Source organism: Lithobates pipiens, unplaced genomic scaffold, assembly GCF_037356315.1.
Source record: "Lithobates pipiens isolate NorthernLeopardFrog02 unplaced genomic scaffold, aLitPip1_a1.2 Scaffold_18, whole genome shotgun sequence".
Taxonomy (NCBI): domain Eukaryota; kingdom Metazoa; phylum Chordata; class Amphibia; order Anura; family Ranidae; genus Lithobates; species Lithobates pipiens.
The window spans coordinates 153,475,770-153,501,055 of record NW_027507758.1 but is presented as its reverse complement, the minus strand read 5'-3'; the positions used below and the strand labels follow the sequence as shown (position 1 = coordinate 153,501,055).

At 41.8% G+C, this 25,286-nt stretch overlaps 1 protein-coding gene across 2 annotated transcripts in view; it reads left to right on the top strand.

Annotated features, from left to right (window-relative positions):
• The window catches only part of RGS17 (regulator of G protein signaling 17), a 195,388-nt gene that overhangs the window by 79,030 nt on the left and 91,072 nt on the right, over window positions 1–25,286 (top strand). For both annotated transcript variants that reach the window (XM_077486289.1, XM_077486288.1), the window contains exon 2: window positions 16,139–16,276. In XM_077486289.1, the coding sequence (XP_077342415.1) occupies window positions 16,158–16,276 (119 nt within the window). In that variant the 5' untranslated portion in view covers window positions 16,139–16,157. The remainder of the gene's footprint in view (window positions 1–16,138; window positions 16,277–25,286) is intronic.

Below are 25,286 nucleotides of genomic sequence, written 5' to 3'. Positions count from 1 at the left end.
CAGATCACTCACCTCCTTGCCCGAGCCTATGACTGGACAGTGAATTCACAGCTACAGTTTTGCCCCTACGTTCATAAGTTTTTTTTTTTCGTCCTCTTATTTTTACATACAGAACACCTGATTGGCTCCTAGTGCTGACCTTCCCTTTCCCAGTCTATGTGCTGCTCTATTAGGAATCATAAGAGGCTATTACCAAGACAGATTTAATAGTCACACTGCTTTTATTTAAAAATGTGTCATTATGTTTGCATTACCACATGACTGCTTTTGTTTGTTTTGTTTTTTTTATCTGCCTAGAGTTCAGCTTTAGGCCCCTTTCACACTGTCAGAGCGTTCAGGTCTGCCTGTTAGTTTTGGCGGCGGACCTGAACGGGCGCTCCATGCTAGTAGAGCGACGGTTGTCAGCGGTGACATGTCCGCTGACATCCAACCCGGTCCGATCTGCCAAAAGCAGACGGATGGCCCTACATTCAGATCCATCACTGGCGGATCGGATTGGGTACGATCGGATGACAACGGACATGCTGTCCGTTTTTATCCAATCCCTCCATAGAAACCAGCAGCACTCGATAAGCCCCTCCCCACTCAGTGAGCAGAGAAGGACCTGTCATCCGCCGGCTCATCGGAGATCAACAGAGAGATATCTGGCAGACAGAGGCGGACTCCGAGGCAGCGGATCCGCCTCGTGAGAATGAAGCCTTACAGCTGAAGTTTAGTTAAAAAATATGTAATTAATTAATAAATCAACTCTATTACGAGAACTGGGCATCACTGGAGAAAAGATTTGCATACTAAAGAGCAATCATCAGGATGATCCAGTGGTTTTTAGCCTGTCTGATTTCTTGAAACTTTTTCGGAATATCTTCGAGGAACCGGGTTGTGTCTCTTCAGCAGCTAGCGCTCTTTTATGTCTCCGTCAAGAGTCCGCGTCTGTGGGACACTATGCTCTTCAGTTCCGTATCCTCACAGCTGAATTGAGCTGGAATAATGAGGCCCTAGTTGCAACCTTTTTACATGGCCTCTCTGATAGAGTGAAGGATGAATTGGCAGGAAGATCCCTTCCTGCTGATCTGGACAGTGTCATCACCTTGTGTAACCAGATCGATATTCGCTTTCAGGAGAGGGCTCTGGAAAAAAGATGCCAGCACTCCCCGTTCTTTAGGCAGCCTGAGCCCCCAGTCCCTTCTCTTTGATCCGAGGAGCACCCCCTGCCTACCGAGGAACCTATGCAGTTGGGCTGGACTAAGTTATCTCCCGAAGAACGTGCTAGGCGCAGAACTCTGGGCCTATGCCTCTATTGTGGGGCCAAAGGTCATTTCCGTGACACTTGTTCTCTTCGTCCGGAAAAACGCTCAGGGCTAATACATCTGGAAGGTGGAGTATTAGACCCTGAAATATCACCTTCACCTTCTCCTTTCTGTGTTGCTTCATGTCGGTGCTTCCTCTCGTTCGGTCTCAGCACATCTGGATTCCGGAGCCGCTGCCAATTTCATGGATTGGGAGACTGCATCCTCCATGAGACTTACCCTTTTGCCCCTTACAACACCATTGGTGGTCTTGACGATTGATGGCACGGTTCTCCCAGGGGGCCCTATCCGCTTTCAGACTCTTCCTGTTAAGATGTCAGTAGGGACACTCCACCAGGAGTGGATATCCTTCCTTGTCTTACCTAAGGCTTCATCTCCTATCATATTAGGTCTTCCTTGGTTATGGCTCCATTCTCCACACGTTAACTGGTCTGCTGGACAGATCCTGGCTTGGGGTTCCTCCTGTTCCTCTTCCTGCCTACTCAAGGGTACCCCAAAGGAGAAACTTCCTGTTACCACCATCCCAGTATCTTCTGCTCTTCCTCTATATAGCGATCTCTGGGATGCGTTCTGCAATAGTCGGACTGATGCACTCTCTAGGTAATGTGGTACTCTGGATGAGGGGCCCACCTATGAACCTGAGTTGATCATTCACTCCAGTTCGCATAACCATTTACCTTTGCCTGTCCCTAATCTCTCTTGGACGCACAGCCAGGCTAACTTGTCTGCAAGTTCCACAGTTGCTATGCCCTGTGATGCAATTGAGATGGTCGCTACACCTGACAATACTATTCAGTCGACCTCTGCACCAGTTATGCCAGTCCAGCCCATGCCCAATGAGCTTCCTGCTTCTAGTTCAGCACCTTCGGTGACCTGGCCTCACCCTACTGCTACTATGTCCGTTCAAACCCGTTTAAGAGGCTCAATCCATCCTTTGGATAGAATACCTAATTCGGCCAGGAGGGGTTTTCAATCTTTTCCTCAGGGTTCTCTGCATTCTGTTTGTGTTGCAGCTATCCAGCTTGACTCTTGTGACATGTCACCTTCTAACCAACCTGACCTCAGGGATCCACTGACCTCTGCCCAGTCTGGTGGTCCTGTTATGGATGCCCAGCTCATCTTTAAGGGTGTGGGGGACCCTGCTCAGACTCCTGATCTTCTCATGCCCTTACCCATTCCTAAAAAGCCTTTAATCCTCAAGTCCTTTCGTCCTCTCCCTACCTCGGTTTCGGTCTCTGAGGATAATCTAAAATACGAGGTTAGTCAAGTTTTGGATTCCCGGCTCCGTAAAGGCATTCTTCAGTACCTCGTACTTTGGAAAGGGTTGGGCCCTGAGGAGAGGTCTTGGATCACTGCATCTGAGGTCTTTGCTCCTTGTCTGTTGAGGAGGTTCCATCTGGAGTTTCCCTTTAAGCCTGGACCCAGGCGGGGGAGGGGAAGGTCTCGTAAGAGGGAGGGTACTGTCATGGTTATGCAGTGATCTTCCTGTTTGCTCATCTCCCCTCATGTGTTCAGGCTAAGAGGCCAGCCACTTCCACCTGGTGGTTTTTATAATCTCTCCTCTAAGCATGGCTCCACCCCAGGCCCTATCAGGGAACCTTATATTAACCTGTGCACTGCAAGCCAGCAGGGCTGATCAACCTTTGTGTGTTAGCTTCCTGTTACCTGCCGTGTGCTCTGCTGTTATTCTGTTACCGACTTTGGCGTGTCCTTTAGAGGTCGACCGATATATCGGCTGGCCGATATATCGGCCGATATTTGCCGTTTTTTAAATAATCGGCATCGGCCGATTGTGCTGATAAAAAGCCGATTTAGAACTACAGCGGGACTTTGAAATGACTTCTGTATAGAAGTCAGTGTGAGTTGCCTGAGTCGTCATAGCAACACTTTCCTCCTCTCTGGGCAGACTGCCAAGAAAAGAACTAAATGATACAATGTTTACACTTCAATGAATGAAATCATCTCTGTGTGTAGAAGTTTTCAGTTTAACCATTTAAAGACTAAATATTTTCTGACACTTGTTGCTTACAAGTAAAAATCCTGTATTTTCTGCCAGAAAATCATTTAGACCCCCCAAAAATTATATATATTTTTTTAGCAGAGATCCTAGGGAATAAAATAGCGGTTGTTGCAATATTTTATGTCACACGGCATTTGCACAGAGGTCTTTCAAATGCATTTTTTTGGGAAAAAAATACACTATTTAAAAATAAAATAAAACAGTAAAGTTAGCGCATTTTTTTTTTTCGTCCAAAAGTTTTGACTACCTGTTTTTATTTAATACATAGGTTTTTATTTTTATTTTTTTATCTAAATCATACATACAAGTAAACTGATTGGAGGTTTGTTTTGTTTAATAAATGTTTAAATGTAAGAAATTTTCTGTATCACTTATGAAGGCTGCTTTCACACTGGAGCGTTGATGGTAAAACGCAAGTTTTAGCGGCTCTTTACCATCATTTTAGCGGTGCTATTTGGCTGCTAGTGGGGCACATATAACCCAGCTAGCGGCCAAGGAAGAGGTTAAATGCGCCCATGAAGCACTGCTACCAAATCGCATTGCATGCGCTTCGGCAGTGGTGCCCATTCATATCAATGGGCAGGAGTGGTGGAGGAGCGGTATACACCACTCCAAACGTGCTGCTTGCAGGACTTTTTTTTTTAAGATCCTGCCAGCGCATCGCCTCAGTGTGAAAGCACTCTGTCTTTCACACAGACTGCAGGGGAGCCATTTTGCAGGCACTTTACAGGCGCTATTTTTAGCCCAAAAGCGCCTGAAAAATGCCCCAATGGGAAAGGTGTGTTAGATGAAGGGGGATTTAAAAAAAAAAAAAATTAATAAAAAAGGAAAAAAATAAATAAATAAATAAAAATCGGCCTAACATATCGGCCCAAAAAAAATCGGCATCATATATCGGCTATCGGCCGCCATGATTTCAAAATATCGGCATCGGCCAGAGAAAAACCCATATCGGTCGACCTCTAGTGTCCTTGACTATCCCTGTTTGCCTGTGATCCTGACCTTTTGGCGTGTCCCTGACTATTCCTGTCTGCTTGTGGCCCGACCTTGGCTTTGTCCCTCACCATACCTATCCTCCTGTTGCCTACTGTGGGAGTGAGCTGGGGGTCGCGACCTGGAGCCAGTTGCAGCGAAGTCCATCCTCACCACTCAAGGCTCTGGTGAACACCTGCTGGCTCTTAGACTCCGCGCCCCAGGGAATCTTACGCTCTAACCCCGGTGGGATCCATCTTGGTGTTCTGGCGGCCCTGCCTTCCTATCACCTTGACCCCCGTCCGCAGCAGTCAGCCGTAGGGTCCACAACCTTGCGGTGCACTCCTAATCCCTACGGGGTGCATCTGTCACCTGGCCTCAAGGTGACCTGACACCACATCATGAAGGCCAAGGAACACACCAGACAGGTTAGGGAAAAAGTTGTTTTAAGCAAGGTTAGGTTATAAAAAAATGTCCCAAGCTTTGAACATCTCACGGAGCACTGTTCAATCCATCATACGAAAATGGACAGAGTATGGCACAAATGCAAACCTCCCAGGACATGGCCGTCCACTTAAACTGACAGGCCGGGCAAGGAGAGAATTACTCAGAGAAGCAACCAAGAGGACTATGGTAACTCTGGAGGAGCTGCAAAGATCCACAGCTTAAGTGGGAGAATCTGTCCACAGGACAACTATTAGTCATGCACTCCACAAATCTGGCCTTTATGGAAGAGTGGCAAGAAGAAAGACATTGTTGAAACAGTTTGCGAGAAGCCATGTAGAGGACACAGCAAACATATGGAAGAAGGTGCTTTGGTCAGATGAGACCAAAGTTAAACTTTTTGGCCTAAAAGCAAAGTGCTATGTGTGGCGGAAAACTAACTCTGCACATCACACTAAACACAACATCCCCACCGTGAAACATGGTGGTGGCAGCATCATGTTGTAAGGATGCTTTTCTTCATCAGGGACAGGGAAGCTGGTCAGAGTTGATGGGAAGATGGATTGAGCCAAATACAGGGCAATCTTAGAATAAAACCTGTTAAGAGTCTACAAAAGACTTGATACTGGGGCAGAGGTTCACCTGCCAGCAGGACAATGACCGTAACTTATACAGCTAGAGCTACAATGGAATGGTTTAGATCAAATCATATTCATGTGTTAGAATTGCTCAGTCAAAGTCCAGCCCTAAATCCAAATGTGAATCTGTGGCAAGACTTGAAAATTGCTGTTCACAGACATAGCTTGAGCTATTTTGCAAAGAAGAATGGGCAAAAATGTCACTCTCTAGATGTGCAAAGCTGGTAAAGACATCCCCAAAAAACTTGCAGCTGTAATTGCAGCAAAAGGTGGTTCTACAAAATATGGACTCAGGGTGGCTGAATACAAATGCACGCCACACTTTTCACATATTTATTTGGAGAAAAATTAAAACCATTTATCATTTTCCTTCCCTTTCACAATTAGGTGTTAATTTGTGTTGGTCTATCACATAAAATTCCAATAAAATACATTTATGTTTTTGGTTGTAACATAACAAAATGTGGAAAATGTCAACGGTTATGAATACTTTTTCAAGTCACTGTATCTGTATTATATTTTGCTTTGCAAGACAAGACCTAAATATTTATTAAATATTCATGTGATGACTACAGATTATTCCATGACAGGCCCAATTCATTTGAAGACAAATGCCATAATCAAACATTAATGACCATTTAAGAGTAAGCTCAGTTACTGATCAATAACAACACTCTCTTTTCTCTCTCAATCCATCTAAATTATTAGGACTACATTAAACAGTAGTCTCATGAGATGCATGTTTCCTAAGCCTGCAATAAACAAAAGAGCAAATGTTAATTGCAGCCAACAGAATGTTTTGAAACAGTATATATAATTATATTATGTCCCTCTTTCACTTAGGGTACCTACATCCCTCAATGATCTATGGTATGAATAAGCATAATAAAAGGAATGGAAGGAATTTAACCATTTCCCGACCAATGCATGCCGATGTATGTCGGCAGAATGGCACGGGCAGGCATATTGGCGTACAGGTACATCCATTTCTATATGCCGCCCTGCCATCACGTGTGCGCCACCGGTCAGGACCCCCGTGAGTCCGGTCGCGGGTCCCACGGACTCGATCGCCGCGGGGATACCCACGATCGTCTCACGGGGAGGCTGAACGGGGAGATGCCGTTGTAAACAGCATCTCCCCGTTCTGCCTAGCAACAAGTGACTCTGATCTTTGCTCCACGTGATTGGAGCAGAAATCAGTGTTCACTAAGACGTAGCCCAGCCCCCCACAGTTAGTAACATGCCCCTAGGAACACTTAACCCCTACACTGCCACCCCCTGGTTAACCCCTTCACTGCCAGTGTCATTTACACAGGAATCAGTGTATTTGTATAGCACTGATTGCTGTATAAATGACAATGGTCCCAAAAATGTGTCAAAAATGGCGATGTGTCCGCCATTACTAGTAAAAAAAAAAAATATTAATAAAAATGCCATAAAACGATCCCATATTTTGTAAACGCCATAACTTTTGCTCAAACAAATCAATAATCGCTTATTGTGATTTTTTTAACAAAAATATCTAGAAGAATACGTATCGGCCTAAACTGAGGAAAAAAAATGTTTTTTTATATATTTCTGGGGGATATTTATTATAACAAAAAGTAAAAAATAATGTGTTTTTTTCAAAATTGTCGCTCTATTTTTGTTTATATCGCAAAAAATAAAAACCGCAGGGGAGATCAAATACCAACAAAAGAAAGCTCTATTTGTGGGAAATAAAGAACGTAATTTTGTTTGGGAGCAACGTCGCACGACCGCGCAATTGTCAGTTAAAGCAACGGAGTGCCGAATCGCAAAAAGTGGTCTGGTCTTAAGCCAGCAAAATGGTCCGGTCTGAAAGTGGTTAATGGCAGCACAATATTTGGCACACCAATAGACATAAAATCATGATTTGTATTATTACGTTTTTATTAAATATACAGTGTTATATAATTCGGGATGTGTTTGGTTGGAGCAACAGGCCCAATTTTCCGAGGTAAAATACTGTACTCTGGGGGCATAGTTGTTGATTTACTAAAGGCAACTAGGCTGTTCACTTTGCACGGGACGTTTGTAAAGAATTTTATGCAGAGCTTAGTGAATGAGGTGAAGCTCTGCTGACTTCCATAATCCGAGCATATGCAAGCAAAAATTTCGTTTTTTGTATTTTCCGTGCTCGTTATTGCTTTGGAGAAAAGCCCCACTTCTATGCAAACAAATACCACTGTTAGGGGGAAGAATTGTAGTAATGGAGGAGATGGCCATCTCAAAACCTCAAGGGGGGGTTACCACTTTGCAGTCATGTAGAAATTATCAATTGTAGCAGGTTACTAGACTACTAATAAGGCCTCTTTCACATGAGCAGGCTGATCTGGTCTGCCTGTCAGTTTTTTTCCTATCTCGATCAGATCATCCATTGCCCTTTATGGAGCAGAGGCTTATGTCTGTTTACAACTGCTGACATCTGATCCACTAAAAATAGAGGGAAGGGGGATCCATTCCCCATTTGTCTGGCGGATCAGATGACAGTCGGATGTAAACACACAGGTGGTCCATTTACATCCAACTTTCCATAGAGAAGAGCAGACTGCATAAGCAGAGCGGACACAGACCCGTCATCCGCCTGCTCGGCGGGGATCAGTGTAATGGTGTGAAAGAGCTCATAGAGTTGAAAGAAGTGAAAGGTAATACGTCAGCTCTCAACTTACCTTTGATGGGACCGCTTCACATCAGAACTACACAGGAACAGGCCTTTCCCTCACCATGTTTTGATGTGAAGTGGCTCTTAATTTGACCCTGCTGCTAACTGGACAAAGTAAATCAGACGAGCCCATAAAACAAGTAGATTTATATTTAAGTCTCTGATGGGCGGTGTTCTGAAACCTCACTTACTTCATAAGGACATGCTACCCACCATTTTTGATTGTGTCAGGTAGCATGTCCCTCACTGTACAAATGTGGTGTGAGGCTGAATTCACACCACTTACATTGACATGGGTTAACATGTATTCTTGAATTTATTATAATGATGTTAATTTTTTTCTTTTCTTTTGCACACGATCAAAAATACTTTTTTCCCTTAACATGCTTTGCAACACATTGGGGGTTATTTACGAAAGGTAAATCCACTTTGCATTGCAAGTGCACTTGAAAGTGCACTTGCAAGTGCAGTCGCTCTAAATCTAAGGGGTAGATCTGAAATGAGTGGAAGCTCTGCTGATTTTATCATCCGATCATGTGCAAGCTAAAATGCTGTTTTTTATTTTCTTTGCAGTGCAAAGTGGATTGTCCTTTAGTAAACAATCCCCATTGCAACAGATTCTGCTATGTTTAAATATAAAATGTTCCTAATTTGGCCAGCACACACTTAAGCCTCGTACACACGATCGGATTTTCCGACGGGAAATGAGTGATGACAGGCTTTTGGCGGAAAATCTGACCGTTTGTAAGCTCCATCGGACAATTGTTGTCAGATTTTCCATGGACAATCGTTCGTAATGGAGAATTAACATTTGTGATGTGGCAAATTATGAAATCTCTAAATGCAGCATACATTCTTGTCTTCTTTAATGGGATAATAATGAAGCTGCTTTGCTGTTAATAGTGATGATGTTATTGCAAACACATTTTCAAAGGCTTTTTTTTTTCTAGTGATATCAAGAATAAAATTATTAGGCTTTTTTTTTATTTGGGCAAGTTACCACAACACCATTATCCCCTAGTTTTTAAGATCAAAGATACAACTATGTTGGTGTCCCTTGTCAATTTTACATAGCATTTTTGTAACTGCCTACTCCCAAAATGTCATTTGAAGTAAAACACAAAGCCAAGTATTATTCTCCACAATTTTTTTATTGTGCATTAAAAAAATGTAAAAAATTTAATTAGACATGCTATCTGCCAAAAGAACTTAACCAAAAAGTGCATTCTATGCATTCGAAAATATAGAAAATATACCAAATCAAATCATTATTATTCAACCAAAAAATAAAATAAAAGCCTCTTGCATGTGTCCTGCTTCTTAATATAAGAGGTCAACAATGCCAAGAGTTGGTGAAAGCAGGGGTCCGTCATCCGGAGATGATTCCGGAAAATCAACTGAATTATTTTCCTGGAACATCTGCAGCAAAGGCATATGCAACTCCTCCTCTTGTTCCTGGACTGGACTTGGGTCAAAGCAATAACTCCAAGGCCAATAATACATAACACGTTATCTCCTCCAATTCTGCAACATGTCTGGTTGACGAACGGCCACTCTGAAACATCTGAAAAGCACGAACTGAAAAGCGCTAAGTGAAAAGCGCAAAATTAAAAGTGGGAATCAACACTCACCAAACTTCTACTAACACGAAAATTAACAGAAGAAGCCCAAACGTTGGCACTGAAAAACCACGTAGTACGTCAGTACGTTCATGTTTGTTAGCCAACAATTCCTTGCCATTTGTATGCAAGACAAAATCCAGGCACGCACCTTCGGACAAAAGACAGAGTTTTTGTCTCCGGGAAATCCAATTGGGTGTACGAGGCTTAACACAAAGCATGTTGGTCAATAAATAAAATTTGTCTTATCATTATGCTGGGGCTGTTTTGAGCAACACAGCACAATGCTATTTAGCCTACTTGCTTTAGTAGTGATGATAACAGATGCACTGTTGTACTGTTTTTCACGTTGGGTTAAAAAAAAGTGGTTTGTTCAGTTAATGGTTATATTTTTACAGTACTGTTTTTTGTTTTTTTTCCTAAGAGCATTCACAACACTTACCACAGAAAAGAAAAATGGTGTCATTAAATGCTTTGGTATTTTGAATGATGTAAATCAACTTTGTTCTACTCTGTTTGATTTTTCACATTGTTAATGATTCCTTTATAAAAAATAAAACATATAATCAAGTTATAATAGCACAATTCTTAATTTTGTACATGTAGTTTAATATGTCGATCCATTCAGCTTGCAACTAAGACTTTGCTAATTGCAGTGCCTCAATAGAACATGTAATATCACATTATATTGTAGACAATGCCCTCCAGTTGTTCTGTTTATTCCTATAAAATATATTTTCAAAAGGGCTTTCTTCCTCTGTAAGGCCAAATATTAGCAGAAATGAAGGGTTTGCACATTGATTAGGGTATGTTTAGTAAGTGAATCCCTCTCATTGCAGGAAGCATCAGGGATTGGATAATCAGTGATTGTCGACCCTACTACTAATAATACTACTTGTTTTGTGTGTTAACTACAGCCTCATGAGGAAAGGTTTAATTGTCATTTCATATAAGAACTAATGGTCCATGCGCACACATTGAGCATTGCTTTTTTTCAGATTGGATTGCTATCAGTCATTTTATAGAAAATGCATTTCTATTGAAAAACCAAGCATATAAGCATCCCTTACCCCTGAATGCAGGTAAGGACCCCCAAGTGGCTCAGTTGGCTAACATTTCACCTAAGGGTTTAATCATTGAATTTTTGTGGGGTATAAATATTGCAGGCCAGTCAATTTTGATAGGATTAACCAAGTTTATTTAGTCTGAGAAACCCAGAGAAAGAGGGAGGGATTAGGGAACAGAATAACTAAAGAAGTATTTAAAGACTCCAGATCCTCATTACAGTCAAGACAGAATAGGATCTTTAAAGGAGAAGTATAGCCAAAGTTATTTTTGCTATACTGCTCTGTGGATCACAGTAATACAGTTCGTCCTGCACTGCTGTGCTATGTTTTCAGCCTACAATGGACTAAAGCCCGCGGTTGGCTGACGTCACTCAACCGATCCAATCTGTGGTAAGATCTTGACCTTATAGTCGGGATCCACCCAGATACCTGGACCGGATCCCTCGAGATTTGAGCCAGCTGCCCTAGCCCAGCGCTCTAGTGAGTGATGGAGGAACAGAGCAGAGAGCTGGTGATTGACAGCCACTGCTCTCTGCTCAGAGCGAAGGAGAGAACTGAGCAATCAGTGGTGTTTGATCATTCAGTTCTCAGTGCAGAAATGGCGGGGGACAGATGCAGCCTCGGATTGATGCTGCATATACCTAGATGAGTATAATTTTTTTTTTTTTCGTTTCAATAATTTTTATTGAAGATATAAGTAGAAGAGTGAACAAACATTGTCAGAAATCACATTTGAATAAAAATAGAAATTGTCAAAAGCACATAGTAGGACATAGTTGTCAATCAAGGTTAAAACAACATATCTATAACAGGTGCTGAAGGTAAGGCAATGTGTGTGATCCAACATTCCAAATGGGCTCATACTGTGACACGGGGGATCATGGAACACCACTCCTAATGATTTTGTGAGGTTTTAATAAGAACATTTTTTAACAACTTATTATAATATTATAATATTAACAACTCTCACCAGAAGGCGGTAATAATACAGCAATAGAGAATGCAAAACTTTCAGGTGTGGGGTTGTGGATGAACCGATATATTTCTAAAGTACTCATAATACCTTGAGTGTACCTAGTAATGTATGTGTACTTATATTGAAATTATATTGAACTATATGCAGCTTTTTAGTAGAGAAATTATCAAAATAGGGTAGGTTAAAATAAAATAAGAAGGTGATGGGGAGGTGTGGGGGGAGAAAGAAGAGGGAAAGGATGTAGAGAGCATTGCTATAGACTCCATATACAAAGCAATGGGGATCTAGTGTGTGTTGGTGATATCATAAAATTACCAGGTACATTTTTGTGCGTACCACTGGGACCAGGGGTGCCATAGATTATGGGTTTTGAATTAGGATGGTTTTCCCTTTAATAGGATCGATTCATATCCGTAATGAGAGTGAACTAGTGTTATTACTTCCGTCAACGTTGGGGATATGTTAGTTTTCCAGCATCTAGTTATGAGTAGTCTGGTGGCTGAGTATGTGTGTGCTTATTAGTCTGAAAGATGGTGGCAGTAATTCAGTGTTCATATTCAGTATGGCTAATTGTGGAGAAAGTTTGATGGGGAGTTGACATATATCCTGTATAATGTGTTCCACCTCGGTCCATAGGTTTGACTGAAGCTTGTATGGTCGGTGAGTATAAATTAAGATTTGGGTGTCTGGTTGTGGTGCTATATAGCCAACATTTGCATCCTGGCGTCATGGTGTTCTCAATGTTCCCACATAATGTGATTGGGTGTGTGTTTACCCAGTCCTTCATTTGAGACAGTATGGTGGCTGAATAGTAGTCTTTAATGTCTACATAACCCATGCCACCTGCCAGTTTGTGTTTGATAGTTTTTTGGTAACTATATCTGGATTTTTTACCTTGCCAAACGTATTGGTGTATAATGGATTGGATAGATTTGATGTTAGTAAGTAGGATAGGTAGTGTGCGAATTATGTAAAGCATCTTAAGAAGTATGAGCATTTTAAAGGCTGATAGTCTACCAGACCAGAATTCAAATTTGGAAAGTTTGGAAGTTTCTTCAATAAGCATTTGTTTCGCTACAGTGTAGTTGCTGTTAAAAAGATTTCTAGAAGATTTGGTAATCGTAATTCTTAGATAGGATATACCTGTGTCAGCCCATGGGTATGTGTAGAAATTACAGAGAAGGTTGCTAGTTACAGCATATAAACCTAGGTCTAGAATGTATGACTTATTTTCATTGACCTTGTAATAGGAAATGGTACTAAACCTTTGTAACACAGATTGTATCGAAGCCAGGGAGGATATAGGGTTGGTTACCATCAGGATTACATTGTCAGCAAACAGATTGATCTTGTGTTCTACTGATCCAATTTTGAATCCTGTAATGGATCTGTTTGTTCTAATATGTTCAGCCAAGGGTTCCATTATTAAATTGAAGATAAGGGGTGATAAGGGGCAGCCCTGGCGAGTGCCATTAGAGATTGGTAATGGCTCAAACAGCATCTCAGATGTGTACACCTGGGTTGAGGGTCTTGAGTATAAAGCCACTATTGCCGAAAGAATGTGGCCTTGGAGTCCGAACTTAAGAAGAGTCGCACGGAGATGCATCCAGTTGACTCTGTCGAACGCCTTCTCTGCATCCAAGGATAGAAGCAGAGAAGGCGCTCGCTCAGACTCCGCATTATGAATTATAGTAATGATTCTGCGGGTTGCATTAAACGTTTGCCTACCTTTCGTGAACCCAAAGTGGTCTAGGTGAATTAGTGATGGCATAATGTTTACTAATCTTGTTGCTATGAATTTAGCATATATTTTTGTGTCAATATTGAGAAGCGATATGGGTCGAACATTTTGTGGGGAGGGGGAATCCTTACCTGGCTTTGGTAGTGTAATGATTAATGCATTTAACATTTACTGTGGGAGAGAAGAGGAGGAGGCAACATCGATGCACATTTGAGCCAAGAATGGAGGTAGAATGTTGTGGAATTGTTTGTAGTACTCCCCTGTAAGACCGCGTACATGCGATCGGAATTCTGGCCAGAAAAAGACAGATGACAGCTTTTCATGGCAAAATGCGACCGTGTGTATGCTCCATCGGAATTTAGCTGTCTGAATATCCGCTAGCCAAAAATTGATAGCATGTTCTCAATTTTCCAGACGGAAAAAACTTTCTATCGGAAATTCCAATCGTGTGTATGCAATTCTGAGGCGCCAAAAATGCTCAGATTCAACTACAAGATGGAAGCTATTGGCTACTGGCTATTGAACTTGCTTTTTCTAGTCCCGTCCTACGTGTTGTACGTCACCGCATTCTAAACGGTCCGAATTTGGTGTGACTGTGTGTAGGCAAGACAGCTTGAGCGGAATTCCGTCAGAATTCCGTCAGAAAAACCATCAGAGCTTTTTCCGACGAGAATTCCGATTGTGTGTACACGGCATTAGAAGGGCCTGAAGCCTGGTAGATGTTGGTAAAAGATTTGTTAGTGCAGTGTGGCTTTGCATATTTTTTAAAGTGTGTTTCTTGCACACATATGATGTCACAGGTAGATTTCTGGGTTGTGCGCCACAGACAGGCTCTCTTTGCCGGATGGTTAAGTCCTTTGGCGTTAAGTGAGATGAATTTTGGCGAAGGGTGCAGTGTAATGTACGGGCTAAAGTCTTACTCACAGTTTGTGGAGGTGTTTGTCTGTGTAGAAAGATCCACTGAAGTTCTCGTCCTTCTGCTTTGCGTGCTCTCGGGGGGAAGAGATGTGAGGTAAAGAAAACTATAAGGTGGGATAAAGTAAACTTTAGCAAAGAAAAAAGGGTAAACAAAAATACAAGAACTGACAGCAGTGGAGTGAAACCGAGACTGCTGTGATGTTGTGGGGTGAAAGTTTGTGGAGCAATTTGCAACGAGCAAGGCATCCGACCGGAGATTAAGTAGATTGGGTATATGTGAGCCTACTATTCAGGTAGAGGCTAGTGCTTACCAGCATGGTGGGTTTCATTGGAGGATTGAGTGATTTCCTTGCGAGTGATTTGTGCTGGTTTAGATGGATCAGGAATGATTCCCCATATGTTGAGTAGCTTGAGGCCTTCTTTCACTGTGGAGATGTTATGTTTGATTCCATTTTTGGTGACTATGAGTTTGGTAGGAAAGCCCAATTGGTAAGGGATCTTGTGGTTATTGAGTGGCTTGGTAATAGTGTTTAGTTGTCTTCTTAGTTGATGAGTATGCTGTGAGAGATCAACGTACAGATTAGCGTACAGGGCTGGGAGTTGACCAAGATGTCTTCATTTGAGTAGAAGTTGGTCTTTAGCGTGAAAGAAATGTATTCTCATCAGGACACCACATGGAATTATATAATTTTTTTTTCATAAACCTCATACTTATTTAAATTATACCAATACTCTGTGTTCTTCTGACTATAAAGCAGTTGCAGCACACAGACTCCTTGAATGAGCCATCAGACTTCCTGCCATTTCCAATTTCATACCCAGTTTCTCTGGGTGCTTTTTCCGCACATGAAGTTCCTCTCTGGTACTCCTATTCAAGGTTCCAATTTCACTCTTCCAGGTAGTTTCTCTGACAAGGAAGTGCAAGCTTTCAGTCTCCAAAAACATGGAACGGGAGGTCAAAAAACAGCTACATACACTTCCTTCCCAAGCAAAGACCTAGGAGGCAAGAGAACTTTCTGAGATTACCCCCAAATATTTATATCCTTCCTCGGCATGCACCACTGATAATAAATCTCCTGATGTTTGGCCAGAAAGACGTAAATATTCATATCTTAGATTTTTGGATTCTCTTACACCATTGCCGGGACACTCCTCAAGATCAGGCACAAGCAAACAATAGCACTGAATATGGGGAAAACCTGAAAAAATCAAAACTATCAATTAGAGCTCATGCATACTACAGCATAGCAGCACCAATATTAAGAATCGGGACACTACTGCTTAGGGCGGGGTTCCTACATGTAATACAGCACATGTGCATAATACATACAGTACATGTGCAATTTATTGGGCAAGTGCAACTGCTACCCCCAAAGCTCTCCTCTTCACCCTCCACAGCAACCCTGTGGATTATAATACTAGCCTCCCATCTGGCAATCCCAGTAGTTTGTATAAATACTGTAAATATACATATGTATGCTCGCCATCTCATCCTTTTAATGCCTCTATCAGAACAGGATCAGCAGGTATTAACAACTTGTTGAAGGAGACGTCTTCCATTACTGAATTTCTTTGTGAGTGTGGCATGTCACATGACCTAGTGCAGAGTGCTGTAAAATAAGTAATGGAGGAATGAACAAAGCGTAGGCTTGCTTTACACTCAGCCTGTGGTGATGTTAACAACTAGAATGATTATTAATAATGGTGCATAACTGCACATGATCTCACATCTTTTCTTCTGATATTTTTTTAGCTACTTTGGACTCGCTGAAATGCGAAAAAGGCAACAGTCACAAAATGAAGAACCCTCACCTGTGTCGCAAGCGCCTGGTGGAAACCAAAGGCCGAACACATGCTGCTTTTGCTGGTGCTGTTGTTGCAGCTGCTCATGGTATGTCTTGCAGTATATTTGATACCTTATCCAATACAGGTAAATAAAGTACATACCATATATTGTTTCCTGCCTTTAGGTAAAGCTGTAGGTACAGTTATAACATGTGCTGGATGAAAGAACATAGCAGGTTAGATATAGTAATGGTGCTTCAAAGTTTGCGTTATAGAAATTTCTCATCTAATAACCTCTGAATGCATTTTCATGCCACAAGAATACTCAGTTAACTTCTAACATGATCCAGGAATCAATGCAGCTGTGCTGTATTCCGAAGAATTTGTCAGCCTTGCTCAATGATACTTTTAGTAGGGCTTTTCTGAGGGATGGTAGCTTTTACCAGAAGTGATTCTGGGCATTCTGTGTGACAGCTGAGGGAAAACGAATAGCTGCTGCAACCAGGACGGGGCAAGTGAAGACATGTAGTACCATGCAGTATTTAAGAGGGGCTGGTTGAAAGACAAAGGCCAGGAGTAATGTAAATGGTACCAGGGGAACTAATGCAGCAGTCTTATTATTGGGGAGGATACAGTATGATAACACGCGCTCTGAGTAACTGGAAACATAGGAGGTCATTAGGTAGAGTCATTATTAATCATTCATTTTTTTCATTAATTGCTCAAGAGCCACATATGGGATGACGCAGTTCTAAACATATGTCCTATGCTAATCAATTATACTGTATCTAAGCACATACAGTATCTCACAAAAGTGAGTACACCCCTCACCGTTTTGTAAATATTTTATTTTATCTTTTCATGTGACAACACTGAAGAAATTACACTTTGCTACAATGTAAAGCAGTGAGTATACAGCTTGTATAACAGTTTAAATTTGCTGTCCCCTCAAAATAACTCAACATACAGCCATTAACCACTTACCCACTAGGCACTTAAACCCCCTTCCTAACTAGACCAATTTTCAGCTTTCGGTGCTCTCACATTTTGAATGACAATTACTCAGTCATGCAACACTGTACCTATATGAAATTTTTGTCCTTTTTTTCACACAAATAGAGCTTTATTCTGGTGATATTTAATCACAGCTGTTTTTTTTTTATATATTGCACTATGAAAGAAAAAAGACTGAAAATTATGTAAAAACTTGCATTTTCCTTCGTTTCTGTTATAAAATTTTGCAAATTAGTAATTTTTCTTCATATATTTTTGCCAAAATTTATACTGCTACATATCTTTGGTAAAAAAATAGCCCAAATCGGTGTATATTATTTGGTCTTTGTGCAAGTTATAGAGTCCACGAGCTATGGTGCCAATCTCTGAAAATTGATCACACCTGAAGTACTGATGGCCTATCTCAATTCTTGAGATCCTAACAAGCCAGGAAAGTACAAATAACCTCTAAATGACCACTTTTTTGGAAAGTAGACATTCCAAGGTATTTAGTAAGAGTCATGGTGACTTTTTTTAAGTTGTAATTTTTTCCCACAATTCTTTGCAAAATCAAGATTTTTTTTCTTTTTTCTTTTTGACAAAATTGTTATATTAGCAGGTTATTTCTCACACAGCATATGCATAGCTCAAATGACACCCCAAAACACGTTCTACTATTCCTCCATGCTTGGCCAGTCCATCACCTTTATCCTCAGCTTCTTTAGCAAGGCAGTGGTTGTCTTGGAGGTGTGTTTGAGGTCGTTATCATGTTGGAATACTGCCCTGAGGCCCAGTCTCCAAAGGGAGGGGATCATGCTCTGCTTCAGTATGTCACAGTACATGTTGGCATTCATGGTTCCCTCAATAAACTGTAGCTCCTCAGTGCCAGCAGCACTCATGCAGCCCCAGATCATGACACTCCCACCACCATGCTTGACTGTAGGCAAGACACACTTGTCTTTGTACTCCTCACCTGGTTGACGCCACACACGCTTGACACCATCTGAACCAAATAAGTTTATCTTGCTCTCATCAGACCACAGGACATGGTTCCAGTAATCCATGTCCTTAGTCTGCTTGTCTTCAGAAAACTGTTTGAGGGCTTTCCTGTGCCTTATCTTTAGAAGTGGCTTCCTTCTGGGATCACAGCCATGGCGACCAATTTGATGCAGTGTGCGGCATATGGGCTGAGCACTGACAGGCTGACCCCCCCCCCCCTCACCTCTTTAACATCTGCAGCACTGCTGGCAGCACTCATACGTCTATTTCCCAAAGAAAACCTCTGGATATGATGCTGAGCAGGTGCACTCAACTTTCATGGTTGACCATGGCGAGGCCTTTTCTGCGTGGAGGAGGAATAGAGCTGCGCTCTAAACAATGAACAAAAAAAGCCTCACATGATAAATGCAAAACAGGATGAATAATCTATATAAAAACAAATACTATATAAGAAATGTCCATGAATTGTTCAAAGATCAAAAATCCATCGATAGGTGACCTATGACATATACATATAAGTCTGTGATAATGAATTCTCAATATGATGTGACAAATCACATTAACAAAGTATGTATCGACCGCCACATAAATTGCATGCTTACCAGCTTTCACAAGCTGAATCACTTGTGGCTAATACCCAGCCCCAGCCTTTTCCTTGCAAGTTGTCAGGGAGATACCACTCAGAGCCGGGTAAACTTGCAGAGCAGAGGAAACACGATGTGCAAACTTTCCACTGGATAAAATCATCACTCAGGCACCATGATTGTGGATCTACAATGTGAAGATCTTACTTATGATTGTTATAATAAGTTCCAGGTCAAAACAGACAGAAGGGTTACTCAGAAGACAATCATTTAGTCTCCATGGAGCGGGACCTCTGGTACCTTGTAAGGAATCACACGTGGTCCAAAGCAAGGGGGTGATCAGACCAGGTCACCTCCCCCATTTTACTGGCCCAAAATAGAGGTACGTTTGCGGGGTTTGTGAAGAAGTTGTCTATTCTAGAATAGGTACTGTGGACATGGGAAAAGAACGTATAATCCTTCCTGGGTGGGTTTAATTTTCTCCAAACATCAATCAGGTTATGGTAATATAATATTTTGTCTAATTTAGATCCAACTTTGGGGAAATGTCGTGGAGCAGACGAAGGCCTCCTGGTTTTTTTAAAGATAGATTCTAGGGACATATTGGAGTCACCTCCAAAGAGAATATCTCCTCCCAGATCAGGGGACACAGTGTGCACTCATTTTCAAAAGAAGGGTAGTTGGCTCATGTTTTGTGCATAATAAGAGATTGAGGTGATGGTGTCCCACCAGTATCAAGTACCTGCCCTCCAGGTCACGAATCTGCATCTCCAGTGAGAAAGAGACTCACTTGAAGAAACATATTGCCACACCCCCAGTCTTATGCGGGCCATTCGCTAAGTAGATATGAGGATAGTAGTGGTGTAGAAATTTGTAATTCGGGGGAAAATGTGTTTCCTGAAGGAAAAGCACCTCTGTGCGTGTAGGGATTTGTAGTGTTGGAAAGTCATTCTATGTTTAACTGGAAAATTAAATCCCTGAACATGGTGCGTAACAAATTTAAAGGGGAGGCCTGCAGTTAGGTTCGCCATGGTGCACCCAGGAAATAGTAAACTCACTCACCAATGCCTCAAAAGATGGCTTGTGGGATCTTCCAACTGGTGAAGTTCTCCTAGAAGTCAGGGCCCAGGACTGAGGGACTCTGAAGTACATGAGGATTTGAGGAAAGAACGAAGAGTAGGTGAGGGAGAGAAAAGGAATAAGCCATACAATCAGAACAGGTACTGCAAGGAACAATATTAGGACAAATCACTTAGAATATTTTCAATACCTGAGCTATAACAACGAAAAAAATGGGTTTAAACCGTTGTAGTCAATAAGTGTCATCCCTGGATCGGACCAAGAGCCAGTCCCACTCCCTTCAACAAGGAAGGGGAACAAAATCAAACAGGGCAGATGACAACCGCCACCGGCCACTAACACATCCTTAAGTCATCAACTTCAAGCCATACATTTTTAACGAGGAGAGGAAGTCTCTTTGTGTCTTTTCACAAAACTAAAAGATAGTACTTGTTTTTTAAGAGAGAGTTTCCTTCCTTCTTGAAGATAACAGAAAACTTAAGAGCCATCAGAAGATGCTCCAACTGTGATTCGCCCTAGGATCAATTGGGGAAAATAGTGTCAGAGATAGTTTGCAATGTAAACGTAATAATAGTTACACAATGTTATTGAAGATAGATTTTTCTCTAAAGCCTAAGTATTATTAATTACGTGACTGGTCTTAGAGTATATGACAACCTGTATATTATATTATGGAAAACAATTCAACCAATAAGATGTCCTTTTTAAAAATATTTTTTTATCCATAATTTGTAATTAAATATATATCTTGATCCATTATGTAAATAAATTATATTACACAGACCAAGAATAGGTGTATATATAGTATCACAGTTGAACTGTAGATTAACTTAACTCATATACCTAGACATTGGGGGTTATTTATTAAAGACAAATCCACTTTGCACTACAAGTGCACTTGAAAGTGCAGTCGCTGTAGATCCGAAGGGGATATGCAAGGAAAATAAAAAACAGCATTTTAGCTTGCACATGATTGGATGATAAAATCAGCAGAGCGTCCCCTCATTTCAGATTTTCCCCTCAGATCTACCACGACTGCACTTCCAAGTGCACTTGTAGTGCAAAGTGGCTTTGCCTTTAGTACATAACCCCCATTGTTTCCTTATAGGTTGATACTGAACCATATTAAAAGTATAGGCATGACAGCCTTTACTTAACAAAAAGTACCTAAGCTGCAGGAAGCATTAAACTTGAAAAGGGAGAAAAGAAAAAATCTTGTACCTTAAGATTAGATCGTTCTTGCGGCCGCTCGTCTCGTTATCCAGCCATATAATGAGGGAGATGCGAGTATGAGCTGCCGCCAGTGTGTATGAATAAGCCTCCCTCCCCAATCAGCTGTTACAGGCCCAGGCTTTTCAGTAATGCTTCATCTTCAGGGAAAGTCGAGAAGGCGTGTTTTTTTGTTATGGAAGGTGAAGTTCAGCCGGAACGGAAAGGTCTAATGATATTTGATATTGTTGGCAATGAGTGGTTGTAGCAGGGGTTTCAGTGCTCTGTGTTTTTGTATGGTAGCAGACGAGATGTCAGCAAAAATCACCATGGAGTGAGCTCGCAGGGGCAAATCCGCAATCTCTCTAGCTCTAGCCATCACGCTTTCCTTCACCGCATAGTAATGAGGTTTTACTATGATGTCTCGTGGTAGACCATCTGACCGGGGTGCAGTCAGGGCCCTATGGGCTCGATCTAGTTCCATTCTGTGGGAAGGTATATCCGGAATAAGGTGTGAAATCAATTCTTTAACTATGGCTTCAGAGTCCATAAAAGTTTCAGGAATCCCGTGGACCCTGACGTTATATCGACGAGCAGTTCTTCAGGTCATCAATCTTGTTCAAGGCGTCACCCAGTCTCTTATGGATATTCTCTATACAGTAAGTGTTTTGGTTAATCCTGGTAATAGTGTCGTCTAGTATGCTTTCCAGGGTTCCTATGTGAGTCCCCAATTCTTGGAACTCATGTTTCAGATCTGCATGATGCATTTACTGGCCTTTTCCAGGCCCTGGTCAAGCAGTGTGGAAAATCTGGACAGAAGTATGTGGTCTCCTGAATATTCAGTGGGCAGTGGAACAGCCTGTACATTGAATGCATGAGGAGGGCTATCATCCAGGCTCCCCTGGCTGAATAACATGTCCCCCACACTGTGAGGAGATTATGTCTCTTTCTGGTCACAGTGAAGCTGCCTGGGAGGTTACCTGCTAAGCTGTGTGACGAGGCAAGTTCTCAAGTTGTGGCTGTGGGGGAGGCTGCTGCTTGTGTGTGAGCCGTGTATTTGTAGCGGCGGGCAGAAGGTGAGTGGGCCAGCAGGGAGCGGAGACTTCAAACATCTGCCATCTCGGCCTTATGCATGCTCCCTCCCTCTGTGTATATCTTACAGCAGAGTTTGCAGCTATTTAGGTACCATAAGTACACAGCTCAGTTATTTTTTCCTATTTCTGTTCTGAGTGGAATCTGTCCTCTTAAACAGCTGTATAGTCTTGGCCACTGTGCTGCAGCTCAGTTTTGGGGTCTTGGCAATCTTCTTATAGCTTAGGCCATCTTTTTGTAGAGCAACAACTCTTTTTTTCAGATCGTCAGAGAGTTCGTTGCCATGAGGTGCCATGTTGAACTTCCAGTGACCAGTATGAGAGAGTGAGAGCGATAACACCAAATTTAACACACCTGCTCCCCATTCACACCTGAGTCCTTGTAACACTAATGAGTCACATGACACCAGGGAGGGAAAATGGCTAATTGGGCCCAATTTGGACATTTTCACTTAGGGGTGTACTCACTTTTGTTGCCAGCGGTTTAGACATTACAGAGGAAGTAAACCCTGATGGGTTTACTTCCTCTTTCATTCCCTGCAAAGGTAAAGCATAATGGACTACTATGCATCACATAGTAGTCCATTATGTGTCACTTACCTGACACAGGAGCCAGCGAAGTCACCGCTGTCCCCTGTAGTCCGGCGCATCCATCTTCTCGGTGGGTCTCGCTGCTCCGCCGCTGTCATTCGGCGAAGCCGCGATGACGTCACTCCCGTGCATGCGCACGGGAGCTGCCACTCACGGCATATCGCCGTTGACCGCGGCGCGCCGCTGTCTACGGCGCATGCGCCGTAGACAGCGGTACCTTTTTTTCGGCAAATATCTCCTAAACTGTGTAGGTTTAGGAGATATTTCTTGGACCTACAGGTAAGCTATAATCTAGGCTTACCTGTAGGTCAAAGTGTGTTGTAAGGGTTTACAACCACTTTAATGGCTGTGTGTTGAGTTACTTTGAGGGGGCAGCAAATTTGCACTGTTATACAAGCTGTACACTCACTACTTTACATTGTAGCAACGTGTCATTTCTTCAGTGTTGTCACATGAAAGGTTATAATAAAGTATTTACAAATATGGGTGGGGTGTACTCACCTTTGTGAGATACTATAACTGTCTGGTAGGGAAGTCACTGACCACCATACACAAGCCAGCTATCCTGAAATATTAAAATTACCAGTTAACAGTAATTATGATTAATTAATTGAATGGTAGAATGTTCAAGGGATTATATTGTCAGATTCTTTAACCTCTATGACTCCATTGCCATATGTTCTATACTTCTGTAAAGTGCCACAATATTCCTTACAATGTAATCTCAGTCAGTAAATATAGGATCCCCATCAGACCCCCCTTATATAATTATGAACTAGCAAGGGGTCTAAAAAGTTTCTACTCCAGATCAATACAAAGCTTCCACTGCTAACATAGGAGCGTTATTTGATTGTCTATGGAGCACGGCAAATCCTTTGGATAAACAGAACACTTCTATGTATAGGAAGACCAACTCAACCCCTTTTCTGGATGCCCTTTCCCCCTAGTTTTTTTTCATTAGTCTTGCCTTCTTTTCAAAAGTTTTCAGGCCACTCACATGATGTGCATGGTCCTTTTCACCTCATCTCCAGGGCAGGTATGTCCTCAGTGATGCAGAGAGTGTCCATTGTGTCATCCTCTGCATTATTGTTCTGTTTGTAGAGTACTGTGGTGATGCACCCCCAGAGGTTGGGTCAATGATACCCTGCACTCCAGGCAGAGGATTGGCACTGGATTGCTGAATAAGTGAGCCTTGCAGTGCTTGAAAGGATGTGAGTATTGTAGTGAACACAGCATTTTAAGTTTTACAAACTCTGGGAAACTATTGCAGACTTTTCTACCGTATATATTTTTATATATTGTTTAAAGAATTTATTCTTGTTAGGCGTTGTACTATAGTCAGGGGACAGCCGTATTGCTGACTTTATCATTGTTTTGTTTTTAATCAATTTCATATTATCTTTATGTTTTTTTTTGTTTTTTGTTTTTTAATTTATAACCATTGGCATATTAAATTCCAGCAGTCTGTCGCTTCATACGTTTGGGTCGACATTATTTTGCCTTAGCTCGTGTTTACAATGCTGTATTTGAATATGTCTTAACCAGAGATGCACAAATCTCTTTTTGGTGCGATTCTCACACATTCATTGGTTGATTCTCCTACTTCTAAATGAGGCTTGAATTGTACCTAGAACCAGCAAGGCTTGACTCCAAAAAAAGAGGCTTGACTTACAGAGTGAGGCTTAAATTCTTGCACCCACAGCGAGGCTTGAATGCTCTCTGGTGGTCAACTTGGATGCCTTTGATTAGAGCGGCAGGGATAGCTGTACCCTGACTACTTTTGGACAGTATATATTTGCGTGGTGTAGGACATCGACCCCTTGCCCCAGATGACGTTAGGTGGAGTCCATGTCCATTATGTACCATGCACGGCAACCCTGTAAACTGCTTGAAACTATCTTGAAACTATTAATGATTGTTTCATCCTGGATTTCTGTAATGCCTTGTACACACAGTCGGACATTCCGACCACAAAATCCATCAGATTTTTTCCGAAACTTGTGTTGCATATACACGGTCGGGCAAAGTTGTCGGAAAATCCGATTGTTCAGAATGTGATGGCGTTCATTTGTTACAACGGCACTACGTTGAGGCTAGTAGCCAATAGCTTTGGTCTCGTAATTTGATCTGAGCATGCATGGCACTTTGTCCAAGTGGAATTCTCTACAAACGATCGGAAAAAGTCCATTCTTTTTTTTTAGTCGGAAAATTTGAGATCCCGCTCTCAAATTTTTTCCTTCTGAATTTCCGACGGAAAAAAGTCTGATAGAGCCCACACACGATTGGATTTTCTGACAATATAATTCGATCTGACCTTTCCCGTACGAATTTCCGACCGTGTGTACAAGGCATAAGTGTTTAGCACTGATTTCTTTAAACAAAATGGCAAGTAGTTTTACACTATGTGGCTGTGTTATCTTCCTTTCATGGGCCCTACTATGGAGTAAACTTTACCATCAGCCATGACAGTACCACCACCTGCATCATAATAGAGAAAGCTGATCTTCTATACTTCTATATCACGCTTGTCTAGACTTCTATAATTTGTAGTCTAGACCTCTGGTAAGGA